Raw genomic sequence first — 22,771 nt, 5'->3', positions numbered from 1 at the left:
CTGAGGACACCCAAGCAGGACATTTCCAATCACCTCCTGCAAATGGAACACTTCTCACTGCTTCCAGCATCAGCTTCCTGCCAGCTCCTCCCCTCCAGCTCTCAGGTTGCTCAGGTGGAAAATTCAAAGCCCAGCAGGGCCAGCACATTAAATCCACCCTTTGGCTGCAAGTGCATCAGAGAAGGGGACATATGTGGACATCAGCAGGTCCACAACCATCCCTGGACAGCAGGAGGTCCAACACCAGGCCCTGGACACCAGCAGGTCCACAACCATCCCTGGACAGCAGGAGGTCCAACACCAGGCCCTGGACACCAGCAGGTCCACAACCATCCCTGGACAGCAGGAGGTCCAACATCAGCCCCTGGACACCAGCAGGTCCAACATCAGCCCCTGGACACCAGCAGGTCCATAATCACTCCTGGACACCAGCAGGTCCACAACCATCCCTGGACAGCAGGAGGTCCAACATCAGCCCCTGGACACCAGCAGGTCCATAACCACTCCTGGACACCAGCAGGTCCAACATCAGCCCCTGGACACCAGCAGGTCCATAACCACCCCTGGACATGAGCAGGTCCAACATCAGCCCCTGGACACCAGCAGGTCCATAATCACCCCTGGACACCAGCAGGTCCAACACCAGGCCCTGGACACCAGCAGGTCCAACATCAGCCCCTGGACACCAGCAGGTCCAACATCAGCCCCTGGACACCAGCAGGTCCAACATCAGCCCCTGGACACCAGCAGGTCCATAATCACTCCTGGACACCAGCAGGTCCACAACCATCCCTGGACAGCAGGAGGTCCAACATCAGCCCCTGGACACCAGCAGGTCCATAATCACCCCTGGACACCAGCAGGTCCAACACCAGGCCCTGGACACCAGCAGGTCCAACATCAGCCCCTGGACACCAGCAGGTCCAACATCAGCCCCTGGACACCAGCAGGTCCAACATCAGCCCCTGGACACCAGCAGGTCCATAACCACCCCTGGACACCAGCAGGTCCAACATCAGCCCCTGGACACCAGCAGGTCCATAACCACCTCCTGGACCCCAGGGCTGGAGGAAAGGCTGAGCCTGTCCACCTTGAACCAGAGGGACACAAGGAGCAGCAGTTTCCACCTTGTGGTTTCTCCTTTTGCTTGTGTGGGTTAGAAAGCAGCAAATGCAAACCCAGTTCCTACCCTGAGGACCACACCATGGAATTAGGTCATGGACACACAGCCCAGGAAGGAATTAAAGCCCTCCCCCAAAAAACCCCATGAGCCAACCCTCAGCTCCTGCTCATTTTGGGGGTGGTTGTGCAGCACCAAGCAACATCTGCAGCACAAAGAGCTCAGTGAGAACAATCTGTGCAGAGCCAAAGCAGCAGGGCTGCAGGGGGCTGGGGAGGAAGGATGGATTCAGCCCAGGGTGGCCATGGGCTTCACCATGAGCTGTGTGTCATGTCCCCACCCCCAGCTCTAACACCCAGCCCAGACTTTCCTCCCTAAGCAGCACTAATCCTGCTTTGGGTCTGACTCAGCTAATCCAGGAGCAGCAGGTAGCTGGGGCCCTGGCAGAGGACAGAGGCACCTCCAGGAGCCCAGCAACTGGGAGGAGCTGGAGCTGTGCTCCAAGGAGATGGTCCAGAGGAGAACTAAAACCTCAGAAGGGTCCAGAAGAGGTGATGGGAGGTGGGAAAACAACCCCAACGCTGTTCAGTGGAGAGGAGAGATGGGAAAGCAACTCAGGCAGAGACAGAGGTGCTGCAGGAGGGCACTGAGGTGCCAGCACCTCCTCGGGAGAGCTGCAGGGTGGCTCTGGGTCCCAGCACTGATGGGCAGGCGAAGCCTGGATGCTGAGAACCCTCCCCAGGAAGAGTCAGGGCTGCAGAGCCTCCAGTCTGGGCAGAACTTGCAGGACACTTCCACAAGGATCCTTCAGGGATGGGTGGGACACAACCTGCCCTCTCTGCATCCCTCCTTTTCCTGCACCTCTCCCCTCCAGGCTTGTCCTCTCTCCAGCTTGAGTTTCAGATCTACGCTCAGGGAACACCTCCAGTCAGAGCCAGTCTGGGGAAGGGGCTGAGGGCTGGTTCCCAGCACCACACAACTCAGACAGCTGCAAGTTCCTGGACCAAGCAAGGTGCAGAAGGAAGCATCTGAAAGCAGATTAAAGGAGCACAGCCCAGAATTTGCTGGCATTCACCCCAGACCTCCCCACTCCCTCCCCCAGCCCCTGGCCAGCCCCAGGGAAGTTGCTCTTTAGCAGGGGGTTGCTGGCTTCAAGCAAGATGCCAACAGCATCAAAAATAAGCCAGGTCCAGGAAGCTGGGGTGGGATATCTGGAGGCCAGGAAAGTTCTTTGAGCTCCTTGAGGATCCCTGTGGCTCTGCAGCCTTGGAGCCACTCACCTCAGCCTCTGGATCAAAAAGCATCTCAGACCTGGCCAAGGGAAGCTCAGAGCAGTGTCACTTTCATCCATCATTTATGCAAAGCTTCAGTTTCCATTGTTCAAGCAGCTGCAGGCAGCAGCGAGCAGAGCCCTCAGCAGGTCCTGCCCTCCACCAGCTGATGGGCAGAGACACCAAAGATTCATGTACCCATGGGCAAAGCTGGCCCATGGCTGGGTTTGCACCCAACAACTGCAGGGAGCAGGGCAGGAGCTCAACTTGAAACCAGCCCAAACGACTGCTTCAGCTCTCCAAAGCCTCCTTCAGAGCCTCCCAAAGGAGCCTTCCCCAAGTCCTGCAGCTGAGCAGGAGCAGGCAGCCCCTTCCAGCCACCTGTGACCCAGCATGGAGCCCAGGGAGAGGGGCAAAGCCAAGAAGCCTCCGTGTAAGGAAGCAGTCAGGAGACCTCCAGTGTCCAGACAGAGCTCTGGGGGGGGTCAGCTCCTGAGGTCTCATCCACACAAGGCACAGGGACAAGACCCAGCAAGGCAGCAGCATGGAGCCCACGAGAGCAGCTGCCTGGGGTCCACAAAAGGCTGTGAGGGACCCACACAAGCAGCAGGGCTCAGGTTGGAAGGGAGATCAGAGATCATCTACCTTAACCCCCCTGCTATGGGCAGGGTCACCTCCCAAGCAGCCCAGGTTGCTCAAAAGCCTCATCCAACCTGGTCTTGAACACTGCCAGGGAAGAGGTAGCCACAGCCTCCCTGGGCAGCCTGTGCCAGGCTCTGCCCACACTGCTGCTGCCCAGCTCCTGCCTCAGCTCCACTCTGCCCTGCTCTGCCTTAGCTCCAAACCACTGCCCTGGGCCTGCCTCACACTCCCTCAGCCAAAGGCTCTCTGCAGCCTCCCTGCAGGTTCCCTTCAGGCTCTGCCACAGCTCTCAGCTGCCCCTGGAGCCTTCTCCTCTGCAGCTGCACTCCTGCAGCTCCCTCAGCCTGTGCCCACAGCAGAGCCACTCCAGCCTTTGGGTCACCCTTCTGGTCTCTTCTGGCCTAAATTCCATCTTTCCATCACCTTGGAGCTGCAGGAAGACGACAGAAACTCAGCTCAGAGCTCAGCACAGGGCTGCACAAACCTCACAGCAGCAGCTCTTGGCCCTGCAGCCTGCCGGGTGCAGTGCAGCAGAGGCTTGGTTTGGAGCTGGTGGAGTTTATCAACTCCCCTCCTGCTCCCAGCCCTTGGCTGCCCAGGAACTCCTCTGCCTGTGGATAAAGCTCAGCGTTGCTCAATCCAAACGAGTTGAGGCAAGGAGGAAATCAGATTCCCAGCAGCAAGCAGCTGGCTGCAGACTGCAAAAGAGAGACACCAGCAGGGCTGCCCCCAGTGTGTGGCAGCTCAGCGGCGCAGGAAGAGCCTCAGGCCTCCTGACCCAGCCTCCTGCCTCACCTTGAAGCCATCCAACTCCCTCCCTTTGCCTCACTCCAGGAAAACTCCCCCTGTGGAGCACCTCAAGGGTGACCCACTGGTGTGGTTGGACACCATCTCATCCCCACCACCACAGGCAGGCAGAGCATCCAAGACTGCAACCATCTCATCCCCACCACCATGGGCAGGTAGAGCATCCAAGACTGCAACCATCTGACCCCCACCAGTAGAGCATCCAAGACTGCAACCATCTGACCCCCACCAGTAGAGCATCCAAGACTGCAACCATCTCATCCCCACCAGTAGAGCATCCAAGACTTCAACCATCTCATCCCTACCAACAAGGGCAGGTAGAGCATCCAAGACTTCAACCATCTGACCCCCACCAGTAGAGCATCCAAGACTTCAACCATCTGACTCCCACCAGTAGAGCATCCAAGACTTCAACCATCTGACCCCCACCAGCATGGGCAGGTAGAGCATCCAAGACTTCAACCATCTGATCCCCACCAGTAGAGCATCCAAGACTGCAACCATCTCATCCCCACCAGTAGGGCATCCAAGACTGCAACCATCTCATCCCCACCAGTAGGGCATCCAAGACTGCAACCATCTCATCCCCACCAGTAGAGCATCCAAGACTGCAACCATCTCATCCCCACCAGCACAGGCAGGTAGAGCATCCAAGACTGCAACCATCTCATCCCCACCAGCACAGGCAGGTAGAGCATCCAAGACTGCAACCATCTCATCCCCACCAGCACAGGCAGGTAGAGCATCCAAGACTGCAACCATCTCATCCCCACCAGCACAGGCAGGTAGAGCATCCAAGACTTCAACCATCTCATCCCCACCAGCACGGGCAGGTAGAGCATGCAAGACTTCAACCATCTCATCCCCACCAGCACAGGCAAGTAGAGCATCCAAGACTGCAACCATTTGACCCCCACCAGCACGGGCAGGTAGAGCACCCAAGACTGCAACCATCTCATCCCCACCAGCACGGGCAGGTAGAGCATCCAAGACTTCAACCATCTGACTCCCACCAGTAGAGCATCCAAGACTTCAATCATCTCATCCCCACCAGCACAGGCAGGTAGAGCATCCAAGACTGCAACCATCTCATCCCCACCAGCACAGGCAGGTAGAGCATCCAAGACTGCAACCATCTCATCCCCACCAGCACAGGCAGGTAGAGCATCCAAGACTGCAACCATCTCATCCCCACCAGCACAGGCAGGTAGAGCATCCAAGACTGCAACCATCTGACCCCCACCAGCACAGGCAGGTAGAGCATCCAAGACTGCAACCATCTGATCCCCACCAGCACGGGCAGGTAGAGCATCCAAGACTGCAACCATCTGACCCCCACCAGCACAGGCAGGTAGAGCATCCAAGACTGCAACCATCCACCCAAAAACCCAAAGAAGAGCTACGTGGTGAGAACCAACACCCAGAGCGCCCCAGGGCCAGACCTGCCCAGAGCCCTGGGGGCCCCCCCAGCGTTACCTCCTCCTCGCTTTCCACTTTGGGGTTGCTGGCTGTGCGCTTCAGGTTGCTGCTCAGGCTGATGCTGACAGTGGCATCCGACTTGGACCTCTGGTGAGTCCTTTTGGAGGGAGACAGCCCCGTGTCGGGCGCTGGGCTCAGCGCGGACAGCTCCCTCCTCTTGTAAGCTGGCTTCAGCTCGTCCGAGAGGATGAGTTTGCGCAGCTTGGTCCCGCGGGAGTGCCGCTGGGTGGAGATGTGCATGTCCGAGGAGTAGGCGCCCAGCAGCAGGGCGCACTGCAGGGAGAAGTTGATGCTCTGCCGGCAGCGGTGCACGATGTAGGGCTTGATGGCGTCGCCCACGTCCTCGTCCATGTGGATGTACATGTTCAGCAGCTGGGGCAGGTAGAAGTCCACGTCCTCGTTCCTGAAGCAGAACAGCCTGTTGCCGATGTAAGCCTGCACCCCGGGCTCCTTGGAGTTGTACAGGTAGGAGATGGCCATGGAGATGTCGAAGAGCTTGGACTCGAAGAGCCGCAGCAGCCAGGACTGCTTGGCGGAGTTGTTCTTCTGCCGCTTCCGAGCGCTCTTCACCGTGTTGGCCACACTCTCGTCCTCCTCCTGGATCCTGGAGGCTGTGCCGGGCGGATCGTCCAAGCACCTGATCTCGCAGCCCTCCCCGACCTCCCCATTGGCCAAGTCGGCCGCGGGCCGTGAGGTGCGGGCAGCCTCTCCGCCGCCGCCGCCGCCTGCTGCGGGGAAGCTGTCGCAGGAGACTCCATGCAGCAGCTTCACCTTCTCCAGGACCTCCTCGCAGGCTTTCTTGGCCACCTCCCGGTCGATGACCGCCAGCTCCCCGACACCCTCTGTGATGACGCTGAGGGATGTCCCTCCACTGCCCTGGGGCACCGAGGTGGGCGCCGGCTCCTCGCCTATCCCTCGGGCTGAGTCTACAACAGAGTCTCCCATAGCAGTGCTGGGTCTGAGCACTTCAAAGCTGCAAAGGAAAGGAGACCAAAGAGGAGTCAGGGAGGCGACCTGTGGAGGAGACCCTCGGGCAGCCTGGAGGTGGGAAAGCAGGAAAGGAAACCGAGAGCAGGGCTGAGGTTTGGGACAAGTCACTTCACAAAGCCTTTGTCTGGAGAGGGAAGGAGACCCCAAGCCAACGCACAGCTCTTAAAGGTCCTCTCAGAGCCCCTTGCAGCCAGAGCCAGAGAGCTGTGAGCTGCTGTCAGTCATCAGCAGAAGCTCCACTTTACCACGATGAGAAAAACCCTGAGCAAGGCCAAAAGAGGAGAGGGAAAACAGCCCCAAGTGCCCAAGCTGCTTCCTGCTCCCCCACCCCAACGGTGTCCTGCAGAGCCTGAGACTAGAGGCTGGGTGGCAGCAGCAGCTCTGCTCCTTGCCAGAGAAGATGAAGCTTGTCAGAGAGCCACAGAATGGGGAGGGTTGGAAGGGACCTCAGGAGATGCAGTTCACCTCCCCTGCCAGAGCAGGGTCACCCAGGGCAGGTCATACAGAAATGCATCCAGAGAGGTCTTGAAAGTCCCCAGAGGACTCCACAACCATTCTGGGCAGCCTGCTCCAGGCCTCCAGCAACCTCACAGCACAGAAGTGCTGAGGTGGAACTTCCTGGGGTCCAGTTTGTGTCCACTGCTCCTTGCCCTGTCACAGGACACCACTGGGCAGAGCCTGAGCCCTGCTTCTTGTCCTTCACCCTTCAAATATTTGCAGACATTGATCAGGTCCCCCCCTCAGGCTGCTTTCTCCAGGCCAAGCAGCCCCAGGGCTCTCAGCCCTTCCCCATCAGATGTTCCTGTGCCTTCAGCATCCTTGGAGCTCTGCTGGCCTCTCTCCAACAGTTCCTTGTCCCTCTTGATCTGAGGAGTCCAGAACTGGCCCCAGATACTCCAGATGTGACCTCACCAGGGCAGAAGAACCTCCCTTGACTGGCTGGCCACATTCTCCCAAGTGTCCCCCATGACACCATTGGCCTCTCCACTGCTCTCCTGATGGGGAACTTAATGTCCAGCAGGACTCCAAGGTCCTCCTCCAGGGAGCTGCTTCCCAGCTTCAACCTCGCCCTGGGACAAGCAGCAGACGGCGCCGGTGCTGAAATCCCACAGCGGCAAGAGGGGAGCTGGAGGAGGATGCACAGGGCCCCTGCTGCCACAGGCTCCCTGCTGCCACAGGGTCTCTGCTGCCACAGGGTCCCTGCTGCCACATGGTCTCTGCTGCCACAGGCTCCCTGCTGCCACAAGGTCTCTGCTGCCACAGGGTCCCTGCTGCCACAAGCTCCCTGCTGCCACAGGGTCCCCGATGCCACAAGGTCTCTGCTGCCACAAGGTCCCTGCTTCCACAGGGTCTCTGCTGCCACAGGGTCCCCGATGCCACAGGGTCCCTGCTGCCACATGGTCTCTGCTGCCACAGGCTCCCTGCTGCCACAGGGTCCCCGATGCCACAGGGTCCCTGCTGCCACATGGTCTCTGCTGCCACAAGCTCCCTGATGCCACATGGTCTCTGCTGCCACAGGCTCCCTGCTGCCACAGGGTCCCCGATGCCACAAGGTCTCTGTTGCCACAGGGTCTCTGCTGCCACAAGCTCCCTGCTGCCACAGGGTCTCTGCTGCCACAGGGTCCCCAATGCCACAAGCTCCCTGATGCCACAAGGTCTCTGCTGCCACAAGCTCCCTGCTGCCACAGGGTCCCTGCTGCCACAGGGTCCCTGCTGCCACAGGGTCCCTGCTGCCACAGGGTCTCTGCTGCCACAAGCTCCCTGCTGCCACAAGCTCCCTGCTGCCACAAGCTCCCTGCTGCCACAGGGTCCCCGATGCCACAAGCTCCCTGCTGCCACAGTCCAGATGCGATCACACATGCCTGGGTGAGGCTCGCCTGGCTCACGCCCCCTCGCCCACGATCAGCTCTTAATTACCTTCTCAAAGGCAGACAGAGGAGGGCTGAGACTCGCTTCCAGCTCCCCCAGCGCCAGCAAAAGAGCAGCGGCAGAGCCCTGTGGATTAAGCGGGGAAGAATGGAGGCCACCGGTGCCAAGTGAAATGGTCCTCCGCAGATAAAAGGAGGCTCTGTTCAGCTCCACATCATTAGCAGGGCCCCGGCTGCTTCCCCTTGCTGCTCGCAGGCTACAAGCAGGCAGCTTGTGACCAGCAGCAGGGCACAAAGCCTGCTGCAAGGCTCCACAGTGCCAGCAGACTGCCAGCCCCTGCCTGCTCTTCACGCCCAGCAGCCTGGCAGAAATTCCTGCTCTTCGGATGGGGACTTCCCTCCAGCGTTTGCTGCCTGCCTGCTCCCCACCTGCCCTCAGCCATCCCCTCCAGCAGCCCCTCTGCTCTGCCCACAGGCTCCTGCAAGGAGAGGTTGCCCGTTCCATTCAATAGCTGCTGCTGGTCACAGCTCCTCAGCTGGCAGGAGCTGCTCCAGGCCAGGCTGGCTGAGGTCTTGAGCTACCTGGGCCAGGTGGGAGCTGTCCCTGCCCATGGCAGGGGGGTTGGAGATGGATGAGCTTTGAGGTCCCTTCCAACTCAAGTCATTCTATGAGTCTAGGACCTTGAACACCACGATTTAAAGAGCCCACAACAGGCTGAACCCACAGCTGCCATCACGGTCCCCAAAGCTGCTCTTGATGCCTCACAACCTGCTCTCAGGGTCCCCAAGCCTGCTCTTGATGCCTCACAACCTGCCCTCAAGTTCCCCAAACCTGCTCTTGGTGCCTCACAACCTGCCCTCAGGGTCCCCAAAGCTGCTCTTGATGCCTGACAACCTGCCCTCAGGGTCCCCAAACCTGCTCTTGGTGCCTCACAACCTGCCCTCAGGGTCCCCAAACCTGCTCTTGGTGCCTCACAACCTGCCCTCAGGGTCCCCAAAGCTGCTCTTGGTGCCTCACAACCTGCCCTCAGGGTCCCCAAACCTGCTCTTGATGCCTCACAACCTGTCCTCAGGGTCTCCAAACCTACTCTTGATGCCTCACAACCTGTCCTCAGGGTCTCCAAACCTGCTCTTGGTGCCTCACAACCTGCCCACCCAAGCCCCAACACACCTCTGCTGAGCACTGCTCTGCTGCAAGGAACAGCAGCAGCTAAAGCCACCCAGCACCAGCAGGTAAGGAGCAGACTGAACCCAGTCTCTTCCAGCCTGGGGATGCCTCTGCAGGAGCAGATCTCTCTGCATTCACAGATTCCCTGCTCCACACCAACAGCAACAAAGTCCCCAAGGGCAGCTCAGAACCTCCAAGGGGCTGAAAAGTCTCCACTCTGCCAGGCAGCCTGGGACAAAGGGCTGGAGCCCAGCACTGCCACCCAGAAGCCAGCATCGTGCCCCTGCGGTGGGCACTGCTGCAATCCTGGGGTCAGGTTTGAGCCTTTCACTCCAAGAAGGACATTGAGGAGCTGGAGCAGGACCAGAGAAAGGCAAAGAAGCTGGGAAAGGGTCTGGAGGACAGGGCTGAGGAGGAGCAGCTGAAGAAGCTGAGGGTGCTCAGCCTGCAGAAGGCTGAGGGGAGACCTCTCTGCTCTCTACAACTCCCTGCAAGGAGGCTGGAGTGGGGTGGGGGTTGGGCACCTCCCCCTATCAACAAGTGACAGACAGAGAGGAAAGGCCTCAAGTTGTGCCAGGGGAGGTCAGGTTTGCCATGAGGAACAATTTCCACCTTGCAGGAGTGGTCAGGGATTGGAAGGAGCTGCTCAGGGAGGTGGTGCAGTCCCCATCCTGGCAGGGGTTCCAGAGCCCTGTGGCCATGGCTCTTGGGGGCATGGTTTGGTGGCCACAGTGGGGCTGAGTTGCTGCTTGGACTTGAAGGTCTGAAAGGTCCTCTCCAACCAAAACAACCCTACTGTTCCCAGCTGAGGTTGGGGTGCCCTGGGGCAAGGCCCCTGCCTAGGAACCATTTCCTCCTCTTGCTTGCAAAGCTCTTTGGAGCTCTACCCACGGTGATGACCAAAGCCTGACCAAAGTTCAGAGCTCTGAGCTGCTGGGATTGGCATCTTCCAAGCCCGGGCACAGGGCACAAGGCCTCCCTCTGTGCTCCCTGCAAATCCCTGCGTGCCTCAAATAGTTGTGCTCGTTAGATCCTAAAGACCCCTGGGGCTGAAGGAAGTCGTTTGTCCTTCCCAGCCTTGTCCCACAGAAGCCTGGATGGGCACAGGATCACACAAGGGCAGGGTTGGAAGGGACCTCTGGAGATCATCCAGCCCAAATCCCCTGCCCACAGCAGGGTCACCTAGGGCAGGTCACACAGCACCACATGCAGACAGGTCTTGAAAGCCTCCAGAGGCAATTCCACAGCCTCTCTGATCTGATTTTGAAGTCAGCACCACGAGGGAGATCCTTTGGTGTGACTTGGCAAGGTGGGATTTGATGAAAGGAGTCCCACAGAGTTTTGCTCCAAGACAGCCAGGATGAGAAATGGGTGAAAGAGAACAAAGTTCAGTGCTGGCAGCTGCCAGAGGCCCAAATGCAGCTCCCAAAGGTGCTGAAGCTTGGATGCCCAAAGAGGCTTTTCCAAGCCCAAATCTGACACAGGGAAATGCTTTTGATGTCCTCCTTGCTAGGGTGAAGAGGGAGAGGGGAGGGCAGAGCCCCTTAAAGCTCCCTCCCCATAACATTTGGCATGCAGGTGCAGTTCTGGACCTTCACCTTCCTCCACAGGAGAGTCTGGATCCAACCTGACCTACCCAGGTCAGGTATCTCCATGACTCCAAGGTGCCCACACAGTGCAGCTCTGAGCCATCCCCAGCCCAAACTCCCTGATCCTTTCAGCACCTGGTGAGGCCTGGAGGGGCTCCATGCCCCAGACAGGAGATGGCCAAAGCTGGCAACTGCTGAGTGGGCAAAACTTGGATTCATAGCTTCAAGGAAGGGTCTGGGTTGGAAGGAACCTCAAAGCTCATCCAATTCCAACCCCCTGCCATGGGCAGCAACACCTCCACCAGCCCAGCCTGCTCAAAGCCTCATCCAACTTGGCCTTGAACACCTCCAGGGAGGGGGCATCACAACCTGTTCCAGTGTCTCCCCACCCTCACTGCACACAGTGAGACCCCCCCTCACGTCCATGGTGTCACCCCCACACTGCCAGCAGGGCTCAGAAATCCATGCCCAGCCCCCACCCCGCCCCAGAGTCGCCCTTCCCAGCCACATCCTGGCACCAAAGCCACTTCTCCACTCCTTGTGCTCCCTCAAATCCCAACTCCCTGCCTCCTGCACCTCTCCCTGCCTCACCCCAGCGTTAGCAGCAGGGACTGGTTACCTCTCCAGGCTCAGCAGAGCTCTCCTGCTGCCCCTCACTGCTCTCCACGGGGATAAAGCCCCCATGGGCTGCAGGCAGTGAAGCAATCCCGTCTGGAACACAGGCTGAGCTGACTCCAGCTGCTTCATCCTCCACCCACAGCCACAACTGGCCAAGTTTTTCCTCTGGTGGAGCAGCCCCAGAGCTGGGTGATTTCAGCTGAAATCAAAGGGGAGCAGCACCCAAAGCTCCTGCTGAAGCAGCCCCGAGCCGAGAGCACAGTGCCTTAGGGAGGGACAAAAGCAGAGGGAGAGCTTTGGGAACAGAGCTGGAGCTTTACTGGAGGGACACACACACAAAAAAAGCAAAGTCTCACTCCTGCCTGACTTGAATAAGAAATATTAACCCTGGCAAGCAACCAGGGGGACAGGATGAAGCCTCACCAAGACATCTGGTCTCTATTACGCTGCGTGGCTTTTTGTTTGGCTCAGCACTGGCAGCCTTCGACAGCCTGCTGCACCCCGAGGAAGGCTGCAGGGCTTGGGGTGGGGGCAGAAAACACCTCAGCAGGGATGGAGAAGGAGGAGGATGGGCTGCCAGTGACCCTCCTGTGCCCTCTGCAGAAGCCCTTGCTCCTCAGACAGCTCCTGCCCCTCCAAGAGCTCCTGCTCCTTGGAGAGACTTTGCTCTGCTCTTGCCCCTTGGAGAGCTCCTGCCCCTCAGACAGCTCCAAGCTCCTTGGAGAGTTCCTGCCCCTCAGACAGCTCCAAGCTCCTTGGAGAGTTCCTGCCCCTCAGACAGCTCCAAGCTCCTTGGAGAAGTTCCTGCCCCTCAGACAGCTCCAAGCTCCTTGGAGAGTTCCTGCCCCTCAGACAGCTCCAAGCTCCTTGGAGAAGTTCCTGCCCCTCAGACAGCTCCAAGCTCCTTGGAGAAGTTCCTGCCCCTCAGACAGCTCCAAGCTCCTTGGAGAACCTCTAATCCTTGGAGAAGTTCCTGCCCCTCAGACAGCTCCAAGCTCCATAGAGAACCTCTACTCCTTGGAGAGTTCCTGCCCCTCAGACAGCTCCAAGCTCCTTGGAGAAGTTCCTGCCCCTCAGACAGCTCCAAGCTCCTTGGAGAGCTCCTCTGGACCTACCACAAACAGAGTAACTCGATGCAACTCATCAGGTGGCAGCTTAGAGGTTGGGGAAACTGAGTCACAGAGGGACTGAGGAGGAGCTTCCAGCACCACTGAAGTGAGGACAGAATTCTCCCTGGGGGACATTGCAGCCTCCTGCCAATCCAAAATGCCTTTCCAAGAGGGCTCAGCACCAACAGAGATGGGCTCCAAGCCACTTCTCACACTTGGCTGAGGCAGACTCCCCCCTGCACAGCACAAAGGCCTCCCTCTGCTCCCAGAAGCCAAGAAAGGGCAAGTTCCAGACACCCCCTGAGGACAAACCCTGCCCCCAAACCTCCTCTGCTGCACCAGGGCACTGCTGGGAGCCTTCCCTCCCCCAGAGCAGCATCGCTGCCCTCTCCAGGGATGCTCAGCAGAGAGAGCAGCAGAAGGAAAGCAAAAAAGGAGGAATTTTCAGGGAAAACAGCAACAGGAAGCCTCAGGACAGAGCCTGAGCCATGGCTGGCACCTCACACCGACAGGACAAGCTCCTCCATCCAACACAACCACTCTGTGGCAGGCCTTGGGATGGAGATACCCCAAAACCAGTCCTTGGTGCCTTCAAACCTGCTCTTGGTGCCTCACAACCTGCCCTCAGGGTCTCCAAACCTGCTCTTGATGCCTCACAACCTGCCCTCAGGGTCTCCAAACCTGCTCTTGGTGCCTCACAACCTGCCCTCAGGGTCCCCAAACCTGCTCTTGGTGCCTCACAACCTGTCCTCAGGGTCTCCAAACCTGCTCTTGGTGCCTCACAACCTGCCCTCAGGGTCTCCAAACCTGCTCTTGGTGCCTCACAACCTGCCCACCCAAGCCCCAACACACCTCTGCTGAGCACTGCTCTGCTGCAAGGAACAGCAGCAGCTAAAGCCACCCAGCACCAGCAGGTAAGGAACAGACTGAACCCAGTCTCTTCCAGCCTGGGGATGCCTCTGCAGGAGCAGATCTCTCTGCATTCACAGATTCCCTGCTCCACACCAACAGCAACAAAGTCCCCAAGGGCAGCTCAGAACCTCCAAGGGGCTGAAAAGTCTCCACTCTGCCAGGCAGCCTGGGACAAAGGGCTGGAGCCCAGCACTGCCACCCAAAAGCCAGCATCGTGCCCCTGCGGTGGGCACTGCTCAGGCCACAGCTGCAATCCTGGGGTCAGGTTTGGGCCTTTCACTCCAAGAAGGACATTGAGGAGCTGGAGCAGGACCAGAAAAAGGCAACGAAGCTGGGAAAGGGTCTGGAGGACAGGGCTGAGGAGGAGCAGCTGAAGGAGCTGAGGGTGCTCAGCCTGCAGAAGGCTGAGGGGAGACCTCTCTGCTCTCTACAGCTCCCTGCAAGGAGGCTGGAGTGGGGTGGGGGTTGGGCTTCTCCCCCTATCAACAAGTGACAGAGAGGAAAGGCCTCAAGTTGTGCCAGGGGAGGTCAGGTTGGCACAATTTCCACCCTGCAGGAGTGGTCAGGGATTGGAAGGAGCTGCCCACCCCTGGAGGAGTTCCAGCAATGTGTGACCATGGCACCTGGGGGCACGGTTAGGTGGCCAGGATGGTGCTGGGCTGCTGCTTGGACTGGATGACCTTTAAGAGGCTTTGTCCAACCCAAACACTTCTACAATTCGATGATTTCCACCCACAGCTGTGCCCAGTTACTTCCCCAAGCTGCTCCTCAAAGAGCTCCCCCACGGGATAAGGAGAAGTTGGGCAATGATTCAACATTATTCATCCTGCCTGAAGTTACCACTGGCCTGAAGTAGAAGTTTCAGGGGGTGTGTGGAGGGGGAAAGCACTGAAGGGTCCCAGCAAGGACCTGTCCGGACGAGCTGCAGCTCGCAGCCCACCGCTGAGCCCCGTACCAGAGGTCCTGCTCCTGCCGTGGCTATTTCAGGCAGCTACACTGCTCGGGGGGCACCAGATGGCTGCGGGGGTGGACGGGGAAGGGAGGAAGGCAAAGCCAAGTCAGAAACGACAGTGACAACACCCAGAAAATCGCCTGCAAAAGCCTCAAACAGGCCCTGGTGGCACTTCCCCGGCTGCCTGCACCCCGGGCTCGGCTGTGCCCGAGGGGTCGGGGCGAGCCCCACCGGCGCCGTGGGACCGAGGGAAGGTGGCTGCGGGGGACACCGCCCGCGTTCCCCGGCGGGATAAGGCTGAGGCTGAGGCTCGGCGGCGGTACCTGGTGCAGTCCCATCCCGCACGGCTGCCGCTCCGCTCCCGGACACCGACGGACGGGGCAGCGACGCAGGCGACACATCCTTGGGCAGCGGCTCCGCGGAGCTCCGGAGACGGACGGCAGCTGCTGGGGCAAAGCGGGAAACGACTTTTTAGAAGCGGAAAAAGGTGATTTTCCTGCCCGACGAGAAGCCCTCGGCCCGCCCAGCCCCGGCCGTCGGTGCTGGCGAGCCCGGAAGGCGGCGGAGGCCCCGGCCAGCCCCGCGCTGCCCCCGCACAGCCCCGGCAGGAGGCGGCGGTGGCTCCCTCGGTAAGCAGCGCTGCCTGACCCCCCCCCGGAGCAGCCGCACAAACGGCCCGAGGGCATCCCCGCTCCCGCCTCCCTCTCTGCCTGCCTCCCTCTCTCCCTGCCCGGTGTGACGGTGCCGCCGCGGGGGGGGCAGGCCGGGGCTGCGGTGAGGAAGAGCAAGCAGTGCCCGTACCGGCGCCGGTGCGGCGGCTCCGCACTCACCTGCGCGGGGGGCCGGAGCGGCGCAGGGAGCGGAGCGGAGCGGAGCGCTGGAGGCTGGCGCAGGCCCCGGCCCGGGCTGCCCGCGGCACCGCCTGACCGGGCGGAGGGGCCGGGAGCGCTCGGGGCCGCCACAGCGCCGCCTGCTGGCCCGGAGGCGCCGGCGCAGCGCGGAGGGGCGGGGCCCGTCGGGGCCGCTGCCCGCGGGGTTGCGGCTGGCGGCGGTGCTCGGCGCCGGTTTTGCTTCGGTTGGGAATCTCCTCTGTGCTCACAAGCAAGCCCGACGGCGCCGTGGGACGGCCGTGGAGGTCTCTGCAGCTCCGGAGGGCAACCTGAGGCCGTTATTTCCTCCGCCCCGCAGCGCCGCGTCCCCTCCACGCAGCCCCGTGTCCCGCGTCCTCCCCCCACGTCCCACGTCCTGTGTCTCACTTCCCACAGCCCCCCGCCCCGTGGCCCCTTCCCACGTCCCGTGGCCCCCGCTCCAAAGCTGCTTGTCCCCACCCCACGTCCTGGGTCCCCTCCCCGTGTCCTGTTTCTCCCTTCCTACTGCCCCACGTCCCCCTCCCCGCAGTCAGCCTCAGCCCCCAGCACAGCCAAAGCCAGGACAGACAGACAGACAGAGCCTGTTTAATTGTAATGGCAGGGAAAGGGGCAGGGCTCGGGGGGCAGAGGGGACGGGGCGGGGGCGGGGGGGATGTCAGGGCATGGCCTTTATGTGCCAGGTTGGGCACAGAGTCCCACCTGCCCTGGCGAAGCCCCCTGGGACGTGGGGGCATGGGGGGATGTGGGAGCGTGGGGGGAAGTGGGGGCACAGGGAGACATGTCCGAGCGGTGGGAGGTGGCAGCAGCAGGACAGGTTCCTGCCTGTGTCTGTCCATCATGGGGGGCAGTGGAAGGGTCCCCTCCGTCCCGAGGCACACCTGCAGTGTCACCCAGAGTGGACCTGGCCTCGCCCAGGCTCCGCTGTGCCTCCGACAGCTTCTCTAGTGCCAGCTCACGGCTGGCTTTGGCACTGACCCTGCCGTCCTGGATGACGCTGACGTGGGTGGGCAGGCACTTCCCGGCTGCACTGTCCCCGAGGGGGCTGGTGGCACTGCCAGCGGCGGCAGAGCCAGCGCCGTCGGCCGCCGCCCCGCGGCAGAGCTCCCCCGGGGCTGCTGTGCCCCCTTCCTCTGGCCTCTTCCGCGGCCGCCCGCGGCGGCGCTTCTGCAGGCTGCCAGCCAGGTCGCCGGGCGGCTCCGGGGGCCGCTTGGTGCCCTTGGGGCGCTGCAAGTCCTGCGGACTGGGACCCTCACCGCCGCCCCCTGCGCTGCGGGGGTTGGCAGGGCTCTCGGCCGTGCCAGGGACGCTGACGCCGGGCAGCAGCACGTTGAGGACGGGCACGGCCGCTTGCTGGCTCAGGAGCCCTGCTGGCCCGTTAGCCCCAGGGGCCAGCCCGAGGGGCACGGAGGGGGATGCTGTGCCCACTGGCAGCGGCAGGGCCACCTTGACCGTGCCCCCAAGAGGCGTAGCCGTGATTTTGGGTGCCAGGACAGGAGGGGAGGAGCGGATGGTGGCGGCAGCGGGCGCCGCGGGCCGCTCCACCGGCGGGATGCGGGGCAGGAGCAGGGGCAGGCGGGCGACCAGGGCGTTCACTTGGGGGCTGCTGGCAGCCTTGGGGGGCTCCGGGGGCTTCTTCTTCTCGGGACGAGGTGGGACGGGGAGCTTGGGGCCGCTCTCCTTCTTGGTCTGCAGGCAGAGGGAGGTGCCGGCAGAGGATGTTGTGGTGGAGCTGGTCCCCGAAGGCTGAGGAGGGCTCCCGGGGGTCCCCACCTGGCCCTGGTGGGGTCTCACCTGGCCCTGGCTCCTGTCACCACTCTCAGGGGTCTCCAGGCCGTTCTTCTTGGCGGCTGACGGTGCCCGACCCTCACGATGGATCTTCTCGGTGCTCTCTGTGGGGGCACAGAAGGTGACAAAGGTGTGATGTGCCCCTGGGCCTCATAGGCAAGGGTTGGCAGCACCTAGGTCACACCACGGGCATCTGGTGTCCAAGGGCACCCACACCTCAAACTCCCTGTGTGCCTCATCACAGAATCATGGAATCAGGCAGGCTGGCAGAGAGCTCCAGGCTCACCCATGCCAACCTCTCCCCCAGCCCTGCCCAACCAACCAGACCATGGCACTCAGCACCCCCAGCCATGGGCACTGCACCACCTCCCTGGGCAGCCCATGCCAGTGCCAATCACTCTCTCTGCCAACAGCTTCCTCCTCACACTCAGCCTCATCCTGCCCTGCCACAGCTTCAGGCTCTGTGCCCTGCTTCTGGCCCTGCCTGCCTGGCAGCAGAGCCCAACCCCAGCTGGACACAACCTCCCTGCAGGCAGCTGCAGGCAGCAATCAGCTCTGCCCTCAGCCTGCTCTGGGCCAGGCTGCACCCCCCCCAGCTCCCTCAGCCTCTCCTCACAGGGCACAGCCCCAGGCCCCTCCCCAGCCTTGCTGCCTTGCTCTGGGCACCTGCCAGCCCCTCAGCAGCTCTCTGCAATGCAGGAGCCCAGAGCTGGGCACAGCACTCCAGGGCTGGCCTGAGCAGTGCCAGCACAGGGGCACAAGAACCTCCCTGCTCCTGCTGCCCACACTGCTCCTCAGCCAGCCCAGGCTGCCCTTGGCTCTGCTGCCCACCTGGGCACTGCTGCCTCCTCTGCAGCTCCTCTCTGCCAGCACCCCCAGGGCCCTCTCTGCCTGCCTGCTCTCAGCCACTCTGGCCCCAGCCTGCAGCTGCTTGGGGTTGCTGTGGCCAAAGTGCAGAACCTGCCCTTGGCCTTGTTCAGTCTCATCCCCTTGGCCTCTGCCCACCCATGCAGCCTGGCCAGGTCCCTCTGCAGGGCTCTGCTGCCCTCCCCCAGCTCCACTCCTGCTCCCAGCTTGGTGCCAGCTGCACACTCACTGCTGCTGGACTCAATCCCCTGCTCCAGATCATGATACTGAACAGGACCAGACCTGGCAGTGATCCCTGGGGGACAGCACCAGTGCCAGCTGCCAGCTGGCTGTGGCACCATTCACCACCACTCTCTGGGCCCTGCCCTCCAGCCAGTTCATGAGCCTGAGTCAGCTCAGTAAGGGCTGAGCAGGGTCAGGGCTCTGTCCCACCCACCTGAGACCACCATGGCCATGACCAGGTCAGCGTGGGCCGAGCGGGAGCTGATGATGTGCTGCTGGATGAGGAACTGAGCCACCTCCACGATGTTGTTGAAGGAGCGCTTGAGGATCTTCTCCGCCCAGTGGCAGGTCAGGGCGCAGGCTGCCTCCATCACCTCGCTGCTGTAGGACTGCACCAGCTCCGTCAGCTCCGACTGCTGCCGGTGGGACACACATTGAGCCCCCACGGCACGGGGCAGGACACCCCAGGAGGCTGATCCTGACATCCCAGCAGGTCACACAGACTGGCAGGTCCCCTGGGGGAGGCTCATGAGACAGAGCAGAACCTGCTCCCAGGGAGGGCATCCCTCTGCCTCCTGCCTTCGTTAGCTCTAAGGAGCAAATTGCTTTGTTGCCCCAGCGAGGCTGGGGAAGGGGCAGAGGACTTACAGCCTCGGTCACTTTGAGGTCCAGGCTGGGCAGGGGTGGCAGGCTGACCACTGTCTTCCTCCGTATCCCACTGTAGCAGTATGTTTGGCAGGGTTAAGGTCTTCTGCTGGCACAAGAACGTGGCTGTGACAGGTCACAGCTCAAAGGAGCTCGTGGGGCTCACGATGGGTCTGACGGTGTGACAGCAGCTGGCCCCACATCAGGCTGGGATGTCACCTTCGGGGTGTGCTCCTCGCCCACCACAAGCTGCCTTGAGCAAAGTCAACAGGTTGCCCAGGGAGGTCATGGATGCCCCAGGCTGGAGGAGGCCTTGAGCAGCCTGGGCTGGTGGGAGGTGTCCCTGCCCACGGCAGGGGGTTGGAACTGGATGAACCTGAAGGTCCTTTCCTACCCAAGCCATTCTAGATTTCCCTATGAACTGAGTGGAACCTTCAGCTCCTGGGGGCTGCCTGGGCCAGCTGGAAGGATATTTGGACTGCCCTCGGCCCCCCAGCCTCCGGGCCTTGATGTTTGGGAAGATCTCCCTGATGATCTTGCCGAAGTTGGCGGCGCTCAGCGGGCGGCAGCAGAGGTTGTCGCAGTATCGCCTGCAGGGACGCGCAGGTTAGAGCCCTCCAGCCCCTCCTGCTGCCCTCCAGACCAGCTCCTCCCTGCTGCCACAGCTCCTGTCGGGAGCTCAACGCTGGGTTGGGCCATGGCCAAACAACCCCAAGACCTCCAAACCGATCTCCCCACCCAAGAGAGAGAAGCTCCTTGGGCCTGTGCTCACTTGTAGGCGTCATAGACGTCCTGCTTGGGCAGGCAGGTGTCTGTGTGCTCCTCCAGGTGGTTCCGGATCCAGTTGCAGGCATGCATGTACTCGGCCGTGCTCAGGGAGCTCAGGTCCAGGCTGCTGCTGCTCCCGTGGGAGCCCCAAGTGAACATTTCAGCAGCAGAGAAGGGGCACAAGCAGGACAGGAGAAGGCAGAGCTGTGGCAACCTCCACCTGACCTCTCACTGTCCGTGTCCCCCTCCCCCATCATCCTGACAGCCTCTGCTCTCCCAGACACGGCTGCAACTCGCCCCAGCACCCACCTCTTCTCCCCCAGGCTTGGTCCTGATGGCAGCTGGAGGTAGAGGTAGAGCTTGTCATTGTCTGAGAACTTCTGGACATCTTGCTACGGTCAAAGGGTCCACAGGGAGGGGAAGAATGGACCAGAGACAAAAAGGTTAAGGATGCAAGAGCTGTGCTGCTCTTGTTACCCTCCTGGCGGCAGCAACTGGTGGGGCACTGGAACCAGGGCAGCTCCGGCAGCATCAGCACAGGAACCAGTTAAAGGAGCTCCCAAGAACTGCCCCTCAAGGGGACTGCAAAGAACTGTCCCACAGAGGGCTGGGGCAGCAGGTGCCAGCCTCCTGGGCAGGGGGTTCTTGGGGTTAATCCCCACAGCCAGTTCCTGACCAGATGGAGAACAAGACCAGGCCAGACCTGGGGCCCCACTTAGCCAGAAGAGAGGTAGGTGAGGTTGTGCTGCTCCCCCCACCCCTAGCACCAGGGGCCACAGGGGCACTCACCAGGATGGAGTCGACCTTGTTCTGCACAGATTTGCTGCGAGGGACAGAGACAAGAGGAGTCAGTGCAGAGCAGGACAGGAGGCACTCCCCAGCCCACCCAGCTCCCAGCCACGGCCACTGCCCAGGGACCCTCCAAGCCCACAGGTGCAGCCTGGTGCCAACAGCAATGCCAAGATGAGGACTCCAGAGCACAGAGAGCCAAAGGCTGCCTGCCCCCACGGCTCAGCACTCTTCCTGCTGCAGCCATGACCCCAGCCCAGAGCTGCACCTCGGCCCCAGGGAGAGCAGTGAGGTGGAGCACCACAGCCAGGGGGTCACGGAAAGAGGTGGCCTGGGTCCATTCTGCACCCAACCCAGGCAGCAAGCTGCTGGCCAGCACCGAGCGTGGGACCGAGCATGGCAGCACTCAACCCTTCGGTCCCTCGGGCTGCAAACGAATCAACCCCAGGAAATGAAGCCCAGTTTGGGAGGCTAAGAGGGAGAGCTGCCCTCACGAGATGGTGCTCCTCAGCTCCTGCAGCAGTGTGCTCGACTCGGCCGCGCCGCCCCGGGAGCTGCTCGGTGACAAACTTCCCTTCTTGGCGGCTCGGGAGCTCAGCTCCTCGTCAGCCATGGCATTGGGTTCCTGTCGGCAGGAGGAAGCCACGAAATAGACTTGCATCGAGAGAAAAAACATTTAGAGTTGTTAAGTCCCCACTGGGCACCCACAGGGCTGACCTCTGGCCCCCGGGCTAGGCTTGGGGGCACAGGAGGGTGACCGTGGGGCAGGGGGCAGGACACAGGAGCGTGGCCGTGGGGCAGGAGGCAGGACACTGGGACAGTGGTGCTGGGAGGCACTGGAGAGCCTCTCTGGCCCAGTGTCCCCAGGAGGGGACCAAAAGGTCCCTGTTGGCCTGGGGATGCTGAGGGGAGACCGTGACAGTCCTCTGACTCCTGAGGTATGGACATGAGTGCCCAGAGGGGTGGGGACAGGGCAGCAGGAGGACAGGGCACCAGGAGCGTGGGGACACAAGACACCAGGGGGACAGACAAAGGCAGGGAGAGGGACACCTGGAGACGAGGTCCCCAGGAGCATGGGGACAGGGACACCAGGAGAGCAGATCTCCAGGGGTTTAAGGACACGGGGCACCAGCAGGCCAGGTCCCCAGGAACAGGGACACCAGCAACGGAGGTCTCCTGGGGCATGGGGACATGGGTCAGGAGGAGGGCAGGTCCCCAGGAGCACGGGGACAAGGGACAGGAGGAGGGCAGGTCCCCAGGAGCTCTGGGACAAGGGACAGGAGGAGGGCAGGTCCCCAGGAACTCTGGGACAAGGGACAGGAGGAGGGCAGGTCCCCAGGAGCACGGGGACATGGGACAGGAGGAGGGCAGGTCCCCAGGAACTCTGGGACAAGGGACAGGAGGAGGGCAGGTCCCCAGGAGCTCTGGGACGTGGGACACCATCCAGGCAGGTCCCTAGGGGCGGGGGCTCCGTGACAGCGCAGCCACACCGCTGCCGGTTGCCGAGAAGGTCCCGGGCCGGAGCGCACCGGGCTCGTCCCGAACCCCCCCTCCCTGACCCGCACCCACCTGCGGGCGGCTACAGCCGAGGCGCGGCCCGCCGCATGCCAGCCGGTTCGGGTCTGTGCGGGCGGGGCCGGGTCGGTTCGGGTCGGTTCGGTTCGGGTCCGTTCGGGTCCGGTCGGGTCGGGTGGGACCGGGCCGGTGTCCGCCACGTGCCGCTTGCCCCGCGCGCAACAGGAACCGAAAGTGCAGCCCCCCCCAAGCCCAGCACGCGCCCGCGAGCCCACGCCGGATGCTTTTTTCTGATTGGTTCCGGCGCCGCCGTTCTGCCCGGATACTGAGCTTTCCTTTTATGCGATTGGTCTGTTTGGCTTTCCTACCCGGATACAAGCGGGGTCGGGCTCCTGAGTGGTGGTGTGAGAGGTGAAGTCTGCCTAGTAACAGGCTTCTGATTGGCGGAGCGGAAGGAGGAAGCAGGAACGTAAACGAAGCGCTGCGTGTGTGTAGCGGCTGCGAGGAGCGCGGTGTGTGTGCGGCTCCTGGGGGCGTCGCGGGGTGCGGGCAGGTGGTTCTTCCCCTCTGCTCTGCCCTCATCTGGAGCTCTGGGTCCAGTTCTTAGCTCCGCAGGTGCAGAGAGACTGAGAGCTACTGGAGAGAGTCCAGTTGAGGGCAGGAAGGGGCTGAGGGGCCTGGAGCAGCTCTTTGAGGAGCAAAGGCTCAGAGCCCTGAGGCTGAGGGCCCACAGAAGAGCAGCCCCAGAGGGCATCTGCTCAACGCTCAGCAAGAGCTAAAGGGTGT

The 22,771-nt window shown here is 61.7% G+C and overlaps 2 protein-coding genes across 10 annotated transcripts in view; both read right to left on the bottom strand.

The window, feature by feature from the left end:
* PI4KB (phosphatidylinositol 4-kinase beta) overlaps nt 1-15,482 on the bottom strand; it is a 41,048-nt gene extending 25,566 nt beyond the window's left edge. For 2 of the 4 annotated variants that reach the window (XM_064176065.1, XM_064176069.1), the window contains exons 1-3: nt 15,356-15,482; nt 14,849-14,968; nt 5,317-6,292 (exon numbers count right to left, since the gene is read on the bottom strand). In XM_064176065.1, coding sequence (XP_064032135.1) covers nt 5,317-6,264 — 948 coding nt within the window. In that variant the 5' untranslated portion in view covers nt 6,265-6,292; nt 14,849-14,968; nt 15,356-15,482. Of the gene's footprint in view, nt 1-5,316; nt 6,293-14,848; nt 14,972-15,326 lie in introns of all 4 variants that reach the window. The other 2 variants (XM_064176066.1, XM_064176067.1) reach the window with 2 other exon arrangements.
* Nucleotides 15,483-15,959: 477 nt separating this feature from the next.
* On the bottom strand, nt 15,960-22,266 carry RFX5 (regulatory factor X5). 6 transcript variants are annotated; one of them, XM_064176082.1, is made up of 10 exons: nt 22,040-22,228; nt 20,965-21,095; nt 20,471-20,504; nt 19,991-20,073; nt 19,686-19,811; nt 19,387-19,503; nt 18,917-18,998; nt 18,483-18,684; nt 17,186-17,283; nt 15,960-17,080 (listed from the first exon to the last, which is right to left on the bottom strand). In XM_064176082.1, the coding sequence occupies exons 2-10, from the start codon at nt 21,081-21,083 to the stop codon at nt 16,064-16,066; spliced, it is 1,878 nt and encodes a 625-aa protein (XP_064032152.1). In that variant the 5' UTR covers nt 21,084-21,095; nt 22,040-22,228; the 3' UTR covers nt 15,960-16,063. The 6 variants fall into 6 exon arrangements, with proteins under 6 accessions (XP_064032152.1, XP_064032150.1, XP_064032153.1 ...); XM_064176080.1 differs by having other exon boundaries at nt 15,960-17,283; nt 22,040-22,266; XM_064176083.1 differs by having other exon boundaries at nt 15,960-17,283; nt 18,483-18,681; nt 22,040-22,266.
* Nucleotides 22,267-22,771: the final 505 nt, after the last annotated feature.

The sequence above is a fragment of the Pogoniulus pusillus genome, chromosome 43 (assembly GCF_015220805.1).
Source record: "Pogoniulus pusillus isolate bPogPus1 chromosome 43, bPogPus1.pri, whole genome shotgun sequence".
NCBI classification, from domain to species: Eukaryota; Metazoa; Chordata; class Aves; order Piciformes; family Lybiidae; genus Pogoniulus; species Pogoniulus pusillus.
The sequence above is the reverse complement of the archived record's forward strand: the minus strand, read 5'-3'. Positions and strand labels throughout refer to the sequence as shown.